Source organism: Mytilus trossulus, chromosome 9 (genome assembly GCF_036588685.1).
Source record: "Mytilus trossulus isolate FHL-02 chromosome 9, PNRI_Mtr1.1.1.hap1, whole genome shotgun sequence".
Taxonomy (NCBI): domain Eukaryota; kingdom Metazoa; phylum Mollusca; class Bivalvia; order Mytilida; family Mytilidae; genus Mytilus; species Mytilus trossulus.
This window is the reverse complement of record NC_086381.1, coordinates 73,030,647-73,048,503: the sequence shown is the minus strand read 5'-3', so window position 1 is coordinate 73,048,503 and position 17,857 is coordinate 73,030,647. Positions and strand designations below refer to the sequence as shown.

Here is a 17,857-nt window from a genome sequence, read left to right as displayed (position 1 = left end):
TGAACATAAAACATATATTATTGCATCTTCTATCGGCTTTAAAATCTGAAATGACACATACATATAGAAAGAAGTGAAAAAACAAAGTCCATATAGACAGACAGACATAACCCTTGTTGAAGACCTTGACCTATAATGGTTTACTTTTATAGATTGTGTCTAGGATGGAGAGTTGTCTCATTGTCACTCATACCACATCTTCCTATATCTATAGACAGGGATAAAACATTAAACCTATCCAGGTAAAATAAAAATTCAAATCAAATAAACAAACCACAACACCAAAAATTAAGTCTCCTTAATACATCAGATGGAAGGATAGAATTTGGAAAATAAATATATATTTTATTTACCTAAGAATCATAACTTATATAATTGTATCCATAAAACTTATATAATTGTATCCATAAAACTGAGACACTTAAAGTAGCATTGCAGCCCAATCACCTTTTTACTTTCATTCTATTGTTCTCCTAAACACCTATAGTTGCATGTAATTAACTTGTAATGTATCAGCAGTCTATGGTCTGTCAACAAATAAAATATCTGTTCTTATATAAAAGCAAGTACTGTAAATTCAGAAATTATTGCAGGCATTTATTATTGCGATTTTGTCATTTTAGACTTGAATGCAAAATTCATTTTTACGATTTTAAGAAAAATCCTGTTTTATTCATATAAAATAAATGTGGGTTTAAATTATTGCGTTTACAACCCTGTCTCATTTTTCGCAGTAAAAACCTCACAATAATTTCTGAATTTACATAGTAACTGATTTATAAGTTTGTTCAGAAACAGAAATAATTGTGAGTTACCTGTAGATTACAAATCATATTTTGGTCAGTAGTCCCAGGCATTTTCTGTGTGTTACACATCTGGACCCAATCAGGTAAGACAGAGTCCCTCAGTAAAGAGGCAATGTTTTGGTCCCTAGTGTCATCCACCTTTCAACAAAAAAATCCATCTGATGTTATTTTTTCTTGTTACAAATTGTCTCCCTTAATGAAATGATTATTGTTTTTCTAGGAGCCTTCATCCAAGTAAAAAGTATATAAATTGGACTATCTACATAATTTGTTTTTATTATAGATCTGTTTTTATAGAAGAATGGAATCTTAAGGCAAATAATTCATTTATATTAGTCATTGGCTATTAATCAGGTTTCATGTAAAATGTAAAAACAAAATGTTTCCAATAATTCTTAGGTGAATTATCTTTTCAATAACCAATATGTGGTTCACTTTTTCATCCATTGTAAAGTGAAAATGTCACTAAAAGTATAAGAGAAACAGATGTAATTTTGTAGATGTTGTTAATTGCTGTATAATAAAAAAAAATATCGTACTCTAATCAGTTCATTAAAAGTTTTCTTGTTTGAATTGTTTTTAGGGCATTTTATAGACGACTATGTGTTATGGGCTTTGCTCATTGTTGAATGCTACAAAGTTGCCTATAGTTGTTAACTTCTATGTCATTTGGTCTCTGGTGGAGAGTATTCTCATTGACAATCTGAATCATACCTCATTTTCTTTTTTGTATAATCTATCTAAGGTATTGGACTATGTCAGACAGAAAAATATTATTAAGCCTCACATTGATTATTTGAAATAAAACAATTAAACTGTCTAGAGCAGGAAAATGTGACATTCCAATGAAAACAGTGGAGGAATCTATATTTACACATTACTGTACCTCTAAAATGAATGTATCTTTGTTCCCTGTTGATAGTTCCAGCTCGGAGACATCATCCTCACTATCATCTGTCAATAAACTTCTAGGACTAGTCTGACCCGTGTCCTGTAAACAAGGAGAAAAAAACAGCTTTTAAAGAGAGGCTGTAAATAATTGAAGGTTTGGTAAATATTCTGTCAACAGTTCTTCAGAGTTTTGAGCTAGAACATGAATGGGTATAGTTTTAAAAAAATCCTTTATTACAAGACTGTTGAAGTTCTGTCTGCCCATTCAAAAAATGTGTAATCTGATAACTTCTTTTGCATCTTTAAATTTTAAAGACTTTAGTGTAAATTAAATAGACAATATTTCATTAGCACAAACACATTTACATTAAATGGTTATGGCATAAACTAATAAACAATGATTGTCAAATGTAACCTGGTGCCTCATATACAGATATAACATATATAGATATGTGTAATATAATTCATCTGATTTTAAGTCTGTGCCTTTATGGAATCTTCAATTCCAAAAAGTTGATGAACTAAAGGGTTAAGTGCATCTCCAACAAGTACTCTCTCCAGTATCAACACTGTAGACTAAAGACAAGCAACAAATGATAAGAATACTTGGCTCCATTATTGGATTAGGTGATCAAAAATCAAGTTTGAATGTCTACTGTTCTCCTTAAAACCATCATTCAGAATTAAGACACACATCAGCATGGGAAATGTGATCGGATAGCAAAATAGATAGTAGGAGTGGCTTCATGCCAGGAAATTGTGTGCATATTGTTTTTGATTCTTTACAGGGAGACAACTTTACAGATTGGTCTAGGTCAGCTGTTGGTCATTCTACTGTTTAATATACTTCACATAAAGATAAGGATATGTGGTATAAATGCCAGTTACCAATGTATTCACAAGGACAAAAAGAGTTCATGTAAGGAACTATAGATCACAGTACTGTCTTGAACCCATACCGTAAAGTCAGGTTTAAAAGGCCCAAGCGCGAAAATGTAAAATCATTTAAACCATAGAGTCAATGGCATTATCGACACTGAAACAATGGAGGGAAAAAATATGACAGACAGATTAACACCAACTGCTGAATTACATGCTCCTGAACAAGCACATAAATGACATCCAGGGGTTGAACATTATTTTGAGCAAGATTCCTACAATTCACTTTGTTCAGTTATTTTTTCATGAGGTAGACTCCTTATCTAAAAAAAGTAATTCTTTAAACACTTTTACAAACAAATTTTAGCCATGCCAATGGCTTAAAACAGTTGTCACTTTGAGAAAGTAAAAACATTTATAACAGTTATCTCCATAGAAATGGATGAAACAGGTGTCACTATAGAAACAGAAAACTTCTTATATGGCCAATTAAGGTGGCTCCGGACTATCTGACTGCGCATAATTTCACGCATGAATTACAAAAGTATTTGTCGTAAATTCGATATAATTTTTTTAAATATTTTGATTGATTAGAAATGTTAAATCATTGAAGTTATGTGACTAATAGAATATTTTCGTTATTATCCGTATTTGTTAAAGGGTCAAAGTGACATTTCACCCATTTTCACCATTTTTCTGCCAAAATTTGGGTTTTTAGGCAAATTTTTTTTCCTTATCGATGACCTATGTTGTTTTTTTGCTCATTCTTTAAAGCTTTATTTCAGCTTTTCATATTACACTTTTGGACCAATTGTCATAGAACTTTTTTGGATATTCCGATAAAAATATGTCAACACCTCTATTTTCCCTATCATCTCATCGAAAAAAGGTCCCTTTTACATACCTGTTTAAAAGTAAAATTCTGAGCTTAATTTAAATGGTCTGTGACACCCTATTTTTTTCCGACCAATTTGATTCATTTTCTTTAAAGAATAAAACAACCCAAAATAAGGCACTTCTGATAGAATCTTCGAATAGGTCTGAGCCCCCATAATCAGATCTATTTCAGAGGTTAAACAGATGAGATTATTGTATAATGTGTTCAGATATCTCATTAAGCTTAAATTCTGCCTGGCAAATACTTCTCATTCATATGTAATTAAACATAGGCTTTAAGCATATCCTTGCATTGAAAATGGATGAAATATTTGCTACTGGATATTAAACTGGGCATCAATAATAAAATGAGCTCCCAGTAAATCCTATGATAACATACATTAACCTCCAATAATACATATTTATCAGAGAGAATTATCTGATTTCATGTACAGTGTCATATGATTTATTACTTATGTAAGTTATATAAATTTGTAGGAATGTTGGCCTTATATGTGAATGGATAGATGGACGAATGACTACCCATTCAGATTTCACTGCAAATGGCATAATCATCATCTTTTAATTCAACCAAATTCATCCATTATCCACCAATCTGACATCACAAGAACATGTTTAATAAGTTTCTGTTCCTACTCATGTGACTTAACTTCCACCAACCCTAGTAATTCTAAAAGCCCTGTTACTGTTTCGTTTTGGTTCTATGATAAATTAACCCTTATACACCTTGTAAAATGTATCTATGAACTTTTAAAAAATCGAACAACTTTTATAAGTAGTAAACTAATCATCTAATAAAGAATAGTAATTTATTTACTCTTTCAACCAAGTGTTTTTTTACTGGAAAACAAAATTCATAATATTTTGCAAAATATGTATACATTTCAAATCACTTTAAAAAAGGCGCCAAGAAATAAACTATTGTACTTCTTAAAATTAAAACATATCATTCTAGAATATTCCATTTTCTTGAGAGAGAGAAAAAAAACCCCAATATAAACACACACTAGTTTATAACTTTCTAAAAATTCGTGTTGAACTGTATTTAAACCTCAAAATAGACAATAAGGCATTCAATAAAAAAACTTTACAAACTGATGACAAATTGAACAATCAAATGCATACTTGTGATCATCTCCCCATCACCAAGGACGATGTCTATGCAATTATCCCCTCATAAAAACTAAATGTACAATCCCTTTCTATAAACCCCCTTCATTGTAAAAAGGTGTATAATCATAAGTAAATATAAATAAGTAAATGCACTGGAATACACAGGTTTATTATAATATCAGAATCAAACTGATTAAGAATGTATAAGGTAAGATTGGAAGAAAAAGGGGGGATGACAGTTATTACGTATCTTGAATGCCTTCTGGGTATTTATGTCAATTGGGTGTTGTCTCATTGTCATAACCTCACATTATTCAATATTTCTTAGTTCTAAATGTCATATCATATTTTTAATCATATTTTGGTGTAATTTTCACATAACTTATTTTTTGTTTTCATACAAAAGAAAAAGAGGTAAAAGAAAAGAAGTAAAAAAGTGATAAATGTAAAAAAAATTATCTAAAATTTTATTAACAAATTTAGATGAGTAATTTTTCAACTAAATTTTAAATATCATATTGTTTTATTATGAATTATCATTATTTAATTATAATCAATATTATCACTATTACCTATCATTATCATGAATGATAAATTTTTATTTAAATCTTAATCTAGTAATTCATTGTTTCACACAATTAAGTCATGTATAAAATTTGATATACAGACAATACTGACTACTAAATACACATGTAAGTTTTATGTTGAAACATGGCTTCAAGCAAGGACCTTACAATCCGTTAAGACATGCACCATGAATAATCATAAACATCTTAATCCACACCCAAAACTGTTTTTATAAGTACATCTACCTTACAAAGGTGTTGTTAGGGTCAAAAATATTTTAAAAATATTTCAATTCTACTATCCAAAATTTAGCAAAATTTCAACAAAATAACAAAAACAATGAAATTTTCGTTTCTAAAAATAATACGTATTTTCACATTTATCAAAGGATAAATTAAGGATGTCTGAATCAGTATATTTGATCTTTGTCAAAAAGTACAATATAGCTAGCAGCTACTAGTCAACATCTCTGCGTCCTGACAAATATATACCTGGCAGATACGTTTATTACATAGGTGTGTTGACAAAGGAACATTGTAGAAGCTAAGGTATGTCTCAGCAACTAAAATATCACGTTATTTCCTATACAACTTAATTCATAAACTGAAATATTCGTTGTAGGATTAAGAATTACATTGGGACAGTTAGAAGATTCATAGACTTTTATTTCTAATTCATGTACATCATTTGTATATAGCTTTACTTACGGAATTCAAATTAAACATCAAGTTTGGTAAGTTCAAATGTTTTATATTTTATTTCTACTTCATAAATACCGGTAACAAATTCAGATTTAATTTTAAACAGAATTCTTGCTATGTCCATCAAGGGGCTTATGAGTCTAACATAGAGTATAGGAGAAATACAAGTTGTTCATTAGCCTTCATGTTTTTTAGAGGGAAATCTATTCAAATTTGTCTTTAAATTGAAATGATTTTTAGAGTTATATGTTAAAACTGAACAACAGAAAATAGATCTCATGTAGTGGTATGAAAAATATCAACTGAATAATGATACTACATGAGTAAAATTACTTTAATATCAATTTGAAAATTCAAAAAATTTTTAAATAAAAAATTTAATAAAACAAATGTTATGCCCCTTAAATTGTTTGTTCTATTTATTTAGCTGTCATGTGTGGAAATTATAATGGGCAAAGCGTATTCAGGTGAGATTTCCTCTCCTTCAACAATGATCATACCTTTTTTTCAAGACTTGTAAGTGTTTTACAGGTTTTAATAATTTGAAACAAATGATTTATTCTGTTTCTTACTTTAAATAAAGTTTCTAAATACTAAACAGATTAAGTCTAAATAGTTGATAAGTCCATTCATTACTATACATATAAACATTGTATATTTTCATGTTCAAATTTAACTTTAAGTATCATATATTCAGGCGCATTGCATTTGCGCCAATTTTTTAAAAATCAAAATCTTTCATTTGCGCCACAAGGTTATATTTCATTTGCGCCATTTCACAGGTAATACATTATACAGGTAACATATAGTGGTGAGTTAAATATTCATTACTGTATTGTGAATACAATTTGTTTCTGCAGTATTTTTCCTGGATAATTGTTCATAGATATAAGAAGATGTGGTATGAGTGCCCATGAGACAACTCTCCATCCAAGTCACAATTCATAAAAGTAAACCATTATAGGTTAAAGTAAGGTCATCAACTGAAAAACAAGCTATAAAAGGCCCAAAAAAATAACTATTGTAAAACAATTCAAATTAGAAAACCATGGGATCATGCTCATTTCTAATACAAAATTGTGTTCTATAGTTATAAAGTGTTCACATGTTGCAGTGTATAGATGGACATTGTCAGTTCAGAGACAAACAGAGATATAAGTCTGTATTTTTTATAATCACACATACAGTATATAGCTTATCATGTGCATCATATTAAAAATCATTTTGTCTGGTGTACCATAAAACATGCAAAGATCATTATGCCAATAATGTAAATGTTCTCATTTTTATATCATCCCTTTGAATCATGAGGAAGGCATTTCCACAGCCATAAACAAATGACCTTCCAAACTGACCTGTAGACATGGTAGATGTCTTTTGTTTACTTGTGTCATTGGGTTTCTGTCTCATTCTTATTTACACATTCCCTTTTATTAGTGTGTATTTGTTTAAGAACACTTTGGATCTAATAAAGAAAATGAAATGAATCTATATTGTTATTTAAAGTTCATTGTATCTTTCCCTTCTAAGGGGAATAACTCCTGAAGAGTAAACTTACTTTCATGTTGAAATTAAATTTAATGAAAGTGAAATTAAGTGAAACAAGAATTTTGAGAGTATTGCATGGCAAAACATGGTCCTTTTCCAGTTCAAAATTACTTGCTCTGGAAAAATGTAAGTTGATCCATTACTTTCATGGTGTTTACTATATAAAAAATATCAAGTCAATATCTTTAAGCATGACACACAAAAGTGTGGAAAACTTACTATTTGAGTGATTTTTTTTAAGTCCCAGGACCATAACACAAAATTATCAGACCTGAACAAAATTAGAACTTGATCTGTAATTTGTCATGATAAAACATTATACCAAACATCAAATCAATATCTTCAAGCATGAAGAAATAAAAGTGTGGAAACCGATTCGCTGGACTGACAGATTGACTGACAGACAGACAGACCTTAGGGGACTAATAATTAATATTTTCAGTTATTCTTATTACATCATAAGAATGCCATTCATAATTTGTTTCATCTTTCAAATCATCATCTTGGAATTGAAGCTTAATTCATCAATCTTTAAACGCTTATATGAAAAGCATGGCTAAACAATTATATTGGAATGTAGTAAAAAAGGAACCTTCTTTATCCTATAGATGCAGCAAGGTAGAAAGATGGATGACCAGATGGCCATAAACAGATGGGCAGGGTGAGGAATTGTTTTAATAACCAAATTATTATTGTTGGGGGCAAAAAATTTATGTAGAAATTTATAGAATATGAACCCATGGGACACAGATATCCCTGATCTTAAATATGCAAGAGTCAATGCACTTATTTAAACCACTGACATTTAGTTTTCTTTGAAACTGAATGACATTTGTTTCTGTATTTTGTCATTATAGATTGCTTGGGGGGTTTGAGTGCTCTCAAAGTTCAATATCAAAAATAACTAAAGTGAAGTAAGAGTGTGGAAATGGCAAATTTGCCAAGTTTTCTATTTACAAAGGGACATAAACAATGATGCAACTAAAATGCCTTCTATGCATGGTGGTAATTAGCATTGAGTATAAGTTTTGATACCTGTAGCCAGGGGAGGTTGTTCCACCCCTTCAAAACAAATAAGCACAGTTAAAGAGAACGTTTTGTTTGAATTGTGACTGTTTTAGTTGAGTTTGTGAGTCCAAATTCACCCCCCTCTCCCCTGAAAATTTCTGGCTATGGGCCCTGGTTTCAAAACATTTGGTGAAAGCCAACTGAGAACAGAAACCAATATCAGGACTGAATAACAACCAAGATGATCAAAAGATGTCATGTGAACTTGTTCTCCATGAAGTATAATAGCCCTATGGTCTTTTTGGTTTTTCAAGTACTGTGAATTCATTATTTTTCGTTGGATACCAATTTTCGTGGATTTTGTTGGAACAGGTGATCCTAGAAATCAAAATGAAAACTAATAACAAATTTTCTTAAGGCTTGTATGCAGATTTCGGCAAAAGTATGAAATTAGAAATTAAATATCCACAAACATGCAAGTTTTCCTTAACATGAAAATTGGTACCTACGAAAATAAATGAATTCACAGTAATTCAATTGAGAAAAAAACCCAAAATGTTCCTTTTATAATAAACTGATCTTAAAATAATATTTTTCATAATTGAAAGAGATGCTTATAATTCTATAACATGTTATGAAAATCATGATGTACCAGTAATTTTGTACACCATCAAAATGCTGCACTTGTGAAAACTTACTTAAATTGATAAAAAGAAGAGATACCTAAAATGACATAAAAATGTAAAAAGAAAACGTTTGGTTGCCGTTTGTAAACTGCAATTTTTATTGCCATATTTTTGAGTTAGATGCTGTGTTTACCTATAAAGTCCTTTCCCCTAAGATCTGAGTTTTTGGTTATATTTTAACAGTTTGAGAGCAGACAACATGAGTGCTCTTGAAGAAAGAGCTACAGTTATGTTGTGGGCAGCTTTACACAGACAGGACATAGGAGCTGTACAAAATATGATCCGAGACGGAGTAGATATCAATGAACCAGATATTGTAAGTGGTATTAAATAAGGACTTGATGTCTTACATTAGGAAAGTGTCACATAATAGTTCAGTATTGTCTTATACATATAATACTATATAAATATAACCGTGTTCATTGAGTGGTCTATTGTCCACTGAGGGAAAAACAAAAATTTGCTAGATCTAATGTTGTTGGGCTAAATTTGAGGTGAATTAAATTCAAATACAGTGTTAACTCTGTATAACCACCACAGGTTATCTGATGGAGAATGTGGTAAAGTTGTCACATGTTTAGACATACAAATAATATATATCTACCTAAACTTATAATAGCCAAGGTATGACTAATGTTAGTGAGGTTTATGCATCATCAACTATGGTATTTTTTTTATTTAAGAATATTATACTCACTATATTATATATAACTGTAACAGTGTGATCAGACTTTCAAATGTACTGTGGATTCATTATTATTCCTTGGATACCAATTTTCGTGGAATTAGTGGGCACAGTCAAACGGGGTGAAACCACGAAATTAAGTATTCAACGAATGATAATTTTTCTATAGGTTTGTATGCAGACTTCAGCAAAACCACGAAATTAAATATCCATGAATATGCAAGTTTTTCTTAATCCACGAAAATTGGTACCCACGAAAATAAATGAATCCACAGTAACTCCCTTATGTCAGTTTCTAACTTTCAGTCCATTTGATTCATTAGTCCTCACAACCATTTAATGGTTTTTGCCTCCCTAACTTTTCATGATAAATAAAGATAATATTAATACTGTAAGAAATTTCAGATACTTAATGAAATTTAAGCTAAAACAAAACAAAGTTCAACTTTCAATGTATAAACACGGAAGGGAAATAGTTGTGTCCTTTCCCACTTCTGTTTTGAAAACATATCTTGTTTTTCTTGAAAACATTTTGATCACAGAAAAAATGACAGTGAAAGAAACTAGATTGTTGCTCACAAAATAAACATATAAAGATCCATTTGGTATGATGTGAAGTAGTTCAATGATTTCTACATAAAGATTTATTATTTATGTAGAAGAAGTGGACAGCTGGGGAGGGACTTCTATGTAACATGACAGGGATCTATTACTCAACACATGTTAAAAGCATATTTTTAAATCTCTACATTAATTGCACAGACTTGAATGAAACTGAGTCACAAAAAAATTAAATGACAAATGAGTTGTTTAAGGAGTGACATGTCATGTGACATCCGATAGTAAATCAATGTACTACAGTGTGTAGGCTTGATGAGAACGATCATTATGGGAATGTTTATATGTATGAAACATCAACAGTCATCTGATAAAAGTCATGATTGTTGTAAAGTCCATCAGTATTAATAGCCCCATTCATACATTCATTATTTCCACATAAAATTATAAATTACTCAACAAATATTAAGTCATCAATTCCAACACTATCTTCTGCCAATTACTATACAGATATACTGGTCCAAGGACACAGTTATTGTCCTTTGGTTTTCGTTGTCTACGAATATAGTCCCTAGTGTAAACAGTGTATATCTTGCATGTTTTATTTGATACACTTTCCAAAGTTATTTCTTGATATTAAATGCATGAACTATTAAGTAGGGGGATGTTATTACATGTTTAAAAAATTTGGGTGCTGAATCTTTATGTTAAGTAGTGATTTGGTCCAGTTCCAAAAGGTCAAATTTTATCACGTCTGAAGCTGTCAAACTGAATTTTACAGCTCCTTAACACAGAATTGTCAATATTTTGAGTTAGAGCTAGTAGAAGTTTCTATAATTTTGATATTATTTGTCTCACTGGTAGTAAACTACACTGTAAAAATCTTTTTGAGAAAGAGCAGGTGCAATTTTTTTAATTTGAATTTATTGTCTAAAAGAAATGCACTACGAAATAACTGTGTTCTCGGGACTACTGATGTTATCATAGTAATTCCTTTATTCATAAATTATTTTCTGCCACTATGATACTTGGTTCTCAAAGTTAGAATTGATTTCAAATTAAATCAGATTTTTGTGCAAACCAACTGAGTATTTGAAATATTTCTTTCTTCCACCAATAAAAACTATAAAAAATATAAACCCCTTGGAATAGATAGTGGCATTAAACAATTTTTGAATTCAACATCATTGCATCTGACAAAGATTTACCATCCTGTATATGTGTTTAATAGGCTGGTTTTGTACTTTCAATATGAACTTTTTAATTCTAAATTCCATAAATAGGTATATTATTTATTATAGATAGTGATATAATGTTGTTAGAAAGTCAGAAACCATCAATCTGAAAACTGACACATGAATGATCTACAATCCACAAATATAGGAATTTTCTTAATATTTTGATCTTGTTTTTCAGAATGGAATGACACCACTGCTTGTAGCTTGCCATGTAGACAGTATAGATTTAGTGGCAGAGCTACTGAGGGCTGATGCTTGTGTTAACAGTGTTAATAATGTGAGTAAAAACTCTTTAGGGTTTTCATACTTTTACATTTTCTCCCTTTCATGAAAAAAAATACAGTGTAAAAACAAAGTTTACCCTTATTTTTCCTGGAGTAGTGCCAATTTTTAAAAGGTCAATGTGAATGTTAAGCGAGAAATATAATCAGAAAACAAGCACAGTGACGCACAAAAATGATAAGACACGAAATCTATTTTACAATCTATTTAATGGATATAGTTTAGATGATTTTAAAAGAATTAAAAATGTGAAAAGTGAAAGTTTGACAAGTAATTTCAGGATTCAACTTTTATCATATCAAAGAAAGAAATCCTGACATGACCCATAGAAAATTGGTATTACAGCTAAGAGTTATGCTTTTCTATTACATTAAATGATCAGAAATCACAATATGAAAAATAATCAATTGTCTTTTGTATTTTTCAGACCGGCCATTCTGCCTTGTACTTAGCTGCTAAGAATGGTAACAACCAAATTGTTGATTTATTATTAAATTATAAACCAAGAGTCAATGCCATGTCTAAGGTAAATATTAAAATCAAATAAATAAAAGGGAAGGCTTATATTTCAGATAAAAGATTAACCAAGAATTGGCTCCCATAAAAGCTATTTTTTCATTGAAGGTCATTTTCCATAAAAAAAAAACAAAAAAAACCCAACTTGTGATGGGCATACAGAATTATTTTTATTTCAATTTCTCTTCACCTCAATTGTCTTGTATGTTGTTGTTTCCAATACTTGCAAGGTCAAACCAAACTTGTGGATTGATATTTGCTACACACAGCATTTGAGAGTAAGAGTAAAGACTATATGTGTGAAAACCAAACCATCCATGCCTCTATGTCCAAATCTATTACAAACATTTCTCATGGTATTCAAAATCTATGAACAAAATTATCATTACTGCCTAAAGCAATTGTTATATTATTTGTATAAAGTTGCCATGGAAACTAGGTTCATTCTTGATCTATTTTTGCAAATTAAGCCATGTCTGAGGTAAATTGTGTCAATTTTAGAAACAAATAAATCATTGCTGTATTGCCTAGGTGTAAGTTTCCAATTCATACCTAATGGCATTAGTTTTCTCTTGTGATCTTGTAGGCAAACTATGTAAGAGTAGAAAAAGTGCATTAGAAGTTTACATTTATCTTTATTTGTAAATTTGATTAAAATTATTTTTTGTTATTTTTCTAGTTCAGTGGTATGACAGCTCTTCATGAAGCTTCACACAAAGGTCATCATCAGGTCGTACAAACTTTGTTAGAGCATGGAGCAGATGTGAATGCTCTAGATAAGGTGAGTTCAACAGAATTTCTTAACAAGGGCATTTATTTTTACCATGATTTGTTTTACTTTAATAAAAGACATCGACTAAAGATTTATTTCCTTGGAAAGTTCAGTTTCCTTAAGTTTTAGAATTGTATGACATCACGGTTACAGAAATTTGTATGACTTAATTTCCATCTCTATCAAAGATACAGGAATTTTATGACTATTAAGATTACAAAAATTAAGTGATACTGAAAGGGAATGAATATCTGGAAATTTAGTTCAATTTGTTATTACACTTTTGGTGTTGTCCACTTTTTGATGCTTGGATTACATGTGTCAATATATGTGCCGTTTCATAACAGTCTTGTTTCTATTTGGACTAAAATATTATTTTCTTATATAAATTGTGAAATTTGTAAAAAAATTCAGCAAATAATTCTTGGTTTTAATTACATTGTCTTTTAACTTCCATTTCAGATGAATAAGATGCCTGAATTTTATGCATCAAACCAAGCCACCAAAGATTTATTTAAGAGATTTAGAGAGAGGTACCCACAATACAACATCTCACATGAAACAAATGGATTCCGACCTAAAACAGATGATTCTGAGATTGACGCCATCTTAAAAAAATATGAAGAAGAAAGCAAAAATCCTCAGGATAGTGGTCAGATTGAGGAGATATTCAAACCACTTACTTTTGAGGACATGTATAAAAATAATGGTGATGATGGATCAAACAAATCATATAAAAGAGACCCAGTCGTTCCAAAGCAATTCTCTCTCAATACAGAGCTAGGAACAGAGGGCAAGATTTCATCAACAAGGGATTTAATCCAGAAAAAGCTAGACGAATATAAAGTGCCACCAAAGACAGATTCTCAATATACTAAAAGAGTGGCTTCTACTAAGGTGGCACCTATGGAAGATACTAATCAAAAAGTGGTACCTACAGAAGATACACAAAAAGTGGCACCAACAGAAATTACTCCAACAGTGGCACCAACAGAAGATACTCACAAAACAGAACCAACTGAAATTTCATCCCCAAAAATTGAACCAACCGATGATTCTCAAAAAGTGGATTCGGCTGAAAGTTCTGAGAAAATCAAAGCAAGGAAAATGAATGTCTTTGACAGATTATCTAAAAAGTAATATATCTTCAGACAATTTGAGAAAAATAAATCGCTCACCGAAAAACATTTTTGATGCAAGTGACAAGGTTCATGTGCTTTTCTCAAAGGAATAATAAGCTTCTATGTACAGATAATTCAAATTCTTCAAATGGAAAATATCAGTTGATTATTTTATAAATTCTTAATAAAGTTGTTCCAAGATTTTTCGATTTATATTTTGAAATAAACAGTGATGAAATGATATATGTCAACTAGACAGCAGCTAAATGACACATCATTAAAAGAAATATGATCCCAATAGTGAAAGTATAAAGGGACATAACCCTATCTACCAAATGTAGAGTTATCTCCACTTACCAGATTATTTAATTCATGAATTTCTTTGTTTCTTTGAACTGTTTCTGTGATTTTCTTCTGTAAATCATTTAACTGGTTACACTCTCTGTCTGATGTTACCTGTAAAACAAAATAAACTGTTGACAAAAACAAATGCTTTCATTGTATAAAGAACAAGAATGTGTCCCTAGGTCATAATTGCTCCATCCGCACTTTCATTTTCTATGTTCATTGGACTGTGAAATTAGGGTCAAACTTTAATTTGACATTAAAATGAGAAAGATAATTTCATAGGGAACATGTGTACTGTTTCAAGTTGATTGGACTTCAACTTCATCAAAAACTAACTTGACCAAAATCTTTAACCAAACCTTTACCTGAAGCAGGAAGCACAGACCAGAAAACATAATGCCCATACATGGGGCATACAAAGTTAAAATAAAAATAACAACAATTTTAACATGTTAACAATGCAAATTTATGCAAAACTTTAAAGTCAATGAACAATGACAGAGGGTAAATATTGTTCTCTCTAAATAAAAATAAAATATGCTGATGATCATGCACCTACATACAAAATACCATTGACTTTGAAACTCTTCCATATAAAGTAAGGAGATGTGGTATGATTGCCAATGAGACAACTATCCAACAGACTCCAGAAAGTATATATGCCAAAGTTTGTGACAGCTTAGGTCAGTTACATAGGACATGGAAAAATTTCAAATCAGTGAACCATGACTTTACTCTGTTGTTTAATTCTGATCAGTGACATAAACTGAACAACTTTAGAAACGCAACACACATTTTGTTAATTTTTTTTTACCAAATCCTGTTTAATTCTCTTACAACTACTTTTCATGCTTATCATGCTTCTATCTCCTTACAAACAAGAATGTGTCCACAGTACACTGATGCCCCACTCGCACTATAATTTTCTATGTTTAGTGGACCGTGAAATTGGAATAAATTCTCTAATTTGGCATCAAAATTAGAATGATCTTATCAAAGGGAACATTTATACTAAGTTTCAAGTTGATTGGACTTCTACTTTATCAAAAACAACCTTGACCAAAAACTTTAACCTGAAATTTGCACTATCATTTTCTATGTTCAGTGAACCGTAAAATTGGGGTCAAAACTTTAATTTGGCATTAAAATTAGAAAGATCATATCATAGGGCACATGTATACTAAGTTTCAAGTTGATTGACCAAAAACTTTAACCTGAAGCGGGACAGACAGACGAACGAACAGACCGACGGATGAACGAACAGACGAACGGACGCACAGACCAGAAAACATAATGCCCCTCTACTATCGTAAGTGGGGCATAAAAATCAAAATCTGACTCACCTGTCGTTATTGAACATACCAAATTTTTTAAGTCGCACGATTTCTAAAAGCAAAATTTTGGACCCATGAAAGATTGTTTAAGTTTTTTTTGCTATGTGAAACAGTTCTTTCGATCATTTGCCTTACTTAAATCAGTTTAAAAATATTGCATCTCCATTTTGCCAAGACTGAGAAATAAAAAACTGAATTAGCCCTTAAGAATACTGCAAACATGAAAACATAAATGTGCTGCAACCATACCTTATGACTACAGAAACTCATCTTATTGTCCTTCTGACAACAATACAAGTAGACAAGATTTGTTGCTGGCCATCACTGAACAGATCAACGTGTAGTGACAATGAAACGTCAACAGAATTTGATTATGCAACGTCATTTGTCAGACATTTTTACGGCTGCATTGTCAACTGCTTACAAAATTGCCGAGTGCCATATATGTTTCCCATGAACTGAATTTCCAAAGAATTGACTGATGGAAAACCTTTAAAGCCCTCAAGTTCCAACCGCATAATTGCCAAAACCAATTAATGGGTTGAACAAATGCAAAATCAGAAGGTGTAAAACAGGCAGTCATCGCTTTTGACGGTGACACATTCATTAAAAAATAACACAAAAATAATCTAGTGTTGCTTTCTTAAGTTGGTCAGTATATATTTGTTTGCATCATTTCCTTTGATCTGTAGTGGACAGTTGTGTAGCTTACAATGAAATCACAATAATCTTAAATTATACCCATAAAAAAACACACTTATGAATGAGACTTTTTTTAACAAGCAATTCTTCACGATACAAGTATTACAATAAATAAAGTAAAAATATGATAACAAGTTTTGATCTGTATAAGCACAAATGTAATCATATCTTAGAAAACTTACTGGTCCCGATACTTTAGGTATAAGAGGAGGTGGTAAGGCTGACAGGAACACAGCTGTGGCAGTCTAAAATCAAAATAAGTAAACATAATTAGTTCTAACAGCAAAGTTCTAATATTCATAAATGCTTTTCAATGACCCTTGAAATATATTATACACCGCTGGTCATAATAAGATGCAATTCATAAGTATACATATATTCAATATTTGTATTTCATTCATTGTTTTGAAATAAAAGACATAATTCAAAGACAGTAAAAGTGACACCAGCTATTTAACTGCATTTGTATTGGGCTGCATATGTTTGTGAACATTTGATTTAGGCACAAAGTAAATTTTGTGTGGAAGCAAATTCAGTTATTTTCCATATATAACAGAAACACAAATCAAAGATTAAGGTGAAAGTGATCAGACACTAATTGAAATTTGACCTGTTTTTAGTAATTAGCATTGAAGTGTATAAGTTTCAGAACATTTTGTTGTGACAATGTAAAGTTTAAGTGTGTGGAAACTGCAAATTCAGCAATGTTTCCATTTCTATGGGAAACATAATTGAAAATAGTGAATGTGACACCACTGCACTCAAAATTTGACTTAATTGATGATAATAAGCATTGTGTATAAGTTTCATAACATGTGGTAGAGGCAAACTAAAGAACCTAAAACAATTTTGTGATGTATTGAAAGAAGTATGGGTGTACAGTAGGAGGAGGGTAAACCTTAATGCCAAATTAGCCAAAGAGTGGGTGTATAAAATTACTAAAAAGCAGTCTATTATCCGAAACTCATGGTTTAGTGATTAGTCTTAGGTCAGGATTATATATTTCAGTGGTATGCAATTGTTCATGTCTGTCATATTTGTTTTTTGCATTGTCATAAACAAAGCCCCTAGTTTCCTGGTTTGAATTGTTTCACATTTCTAATGTCAGCACCTTTTATAGCTGACTATACTTAATTTGTTTTTTCTAATTGGTGAAGGATTTACAGTGATCTATTATTGCATATACATATAAGCAATTCAATCGA

At 30.8% G+C, this 17,857-nt stretch overlaps 2 protein-coding genes across 6 annotated transcripts in view; one reads left to right on the top strand and one right to left on the bottom strand.

The window, feature by feature from the left end:
- Nucleotides 1-17,857, bottom strand: part of LOC134683370 (C2 domain-containing protein 5-like) — an 88,196-nt gene that overhangs the window by 10,751 nt on the left and 59,588 nt on the right. For both annotated transcript variants that reach the window (XM_063542637.1, XM_063542638.1), the window contains exons 20-23: nt 16,835-16,897; nt 14,626-14,724; nt 1,693-1,797; nt 816-944 (exon numbers count right to left, since the gene is read on the bottom strand). In XM_063542637.1, the coding sequence (XP_063398707.1) occupies nt 816-944; nt 1,693-1,797; nt 14,626-14,724; nt 16,835-16,897 (396 nt within the window). The remainder of the gene's footprint in view (nt 1-815; nt 945-1,692; nt 1,798-14,625; nt 14,725-16,834; nt 16,898-17,857) is intronic.
- Nucleotides 5,504-14,469, top strand: LOC134683372 (ankyrin repeat domain-containing protein 50-like). 4 transcript variants are annotated; one of them, XM_063542640.1, is made up of 7 exons: nt 5,504-5,701; nt 8,011-8,063; nt 9,280-9,412; nt 11,756-11,854; nt 12,287-12,385; nt 13,055-13,156; nt 13,610-14,469. In XM_063542640.1, exons 2-7 carry the CDS (start codon nt 8,011-8,013, stop codon nt 14,285-14,287), a joined length of 1,164 nt encoding a protein of 387 aa, XP_063398710.1. In that variant the 5' UTR covers nt 5,504-5,701; the 3' UTR covers nt 14,288-14,469. The 4 variants fall into 4 exon arrangements, with proteins under 4 accessions (XP_063398710.1, XP_063398713.1, XP_063398711.1 ...); XM_063542641.1 differs by having other exon boundaries at nt 5,682-5,886; XM_063542643.1 differs by lacking the exon at nt 8,011-8,063 and having other exon boundaries at nt 5,575-5,701.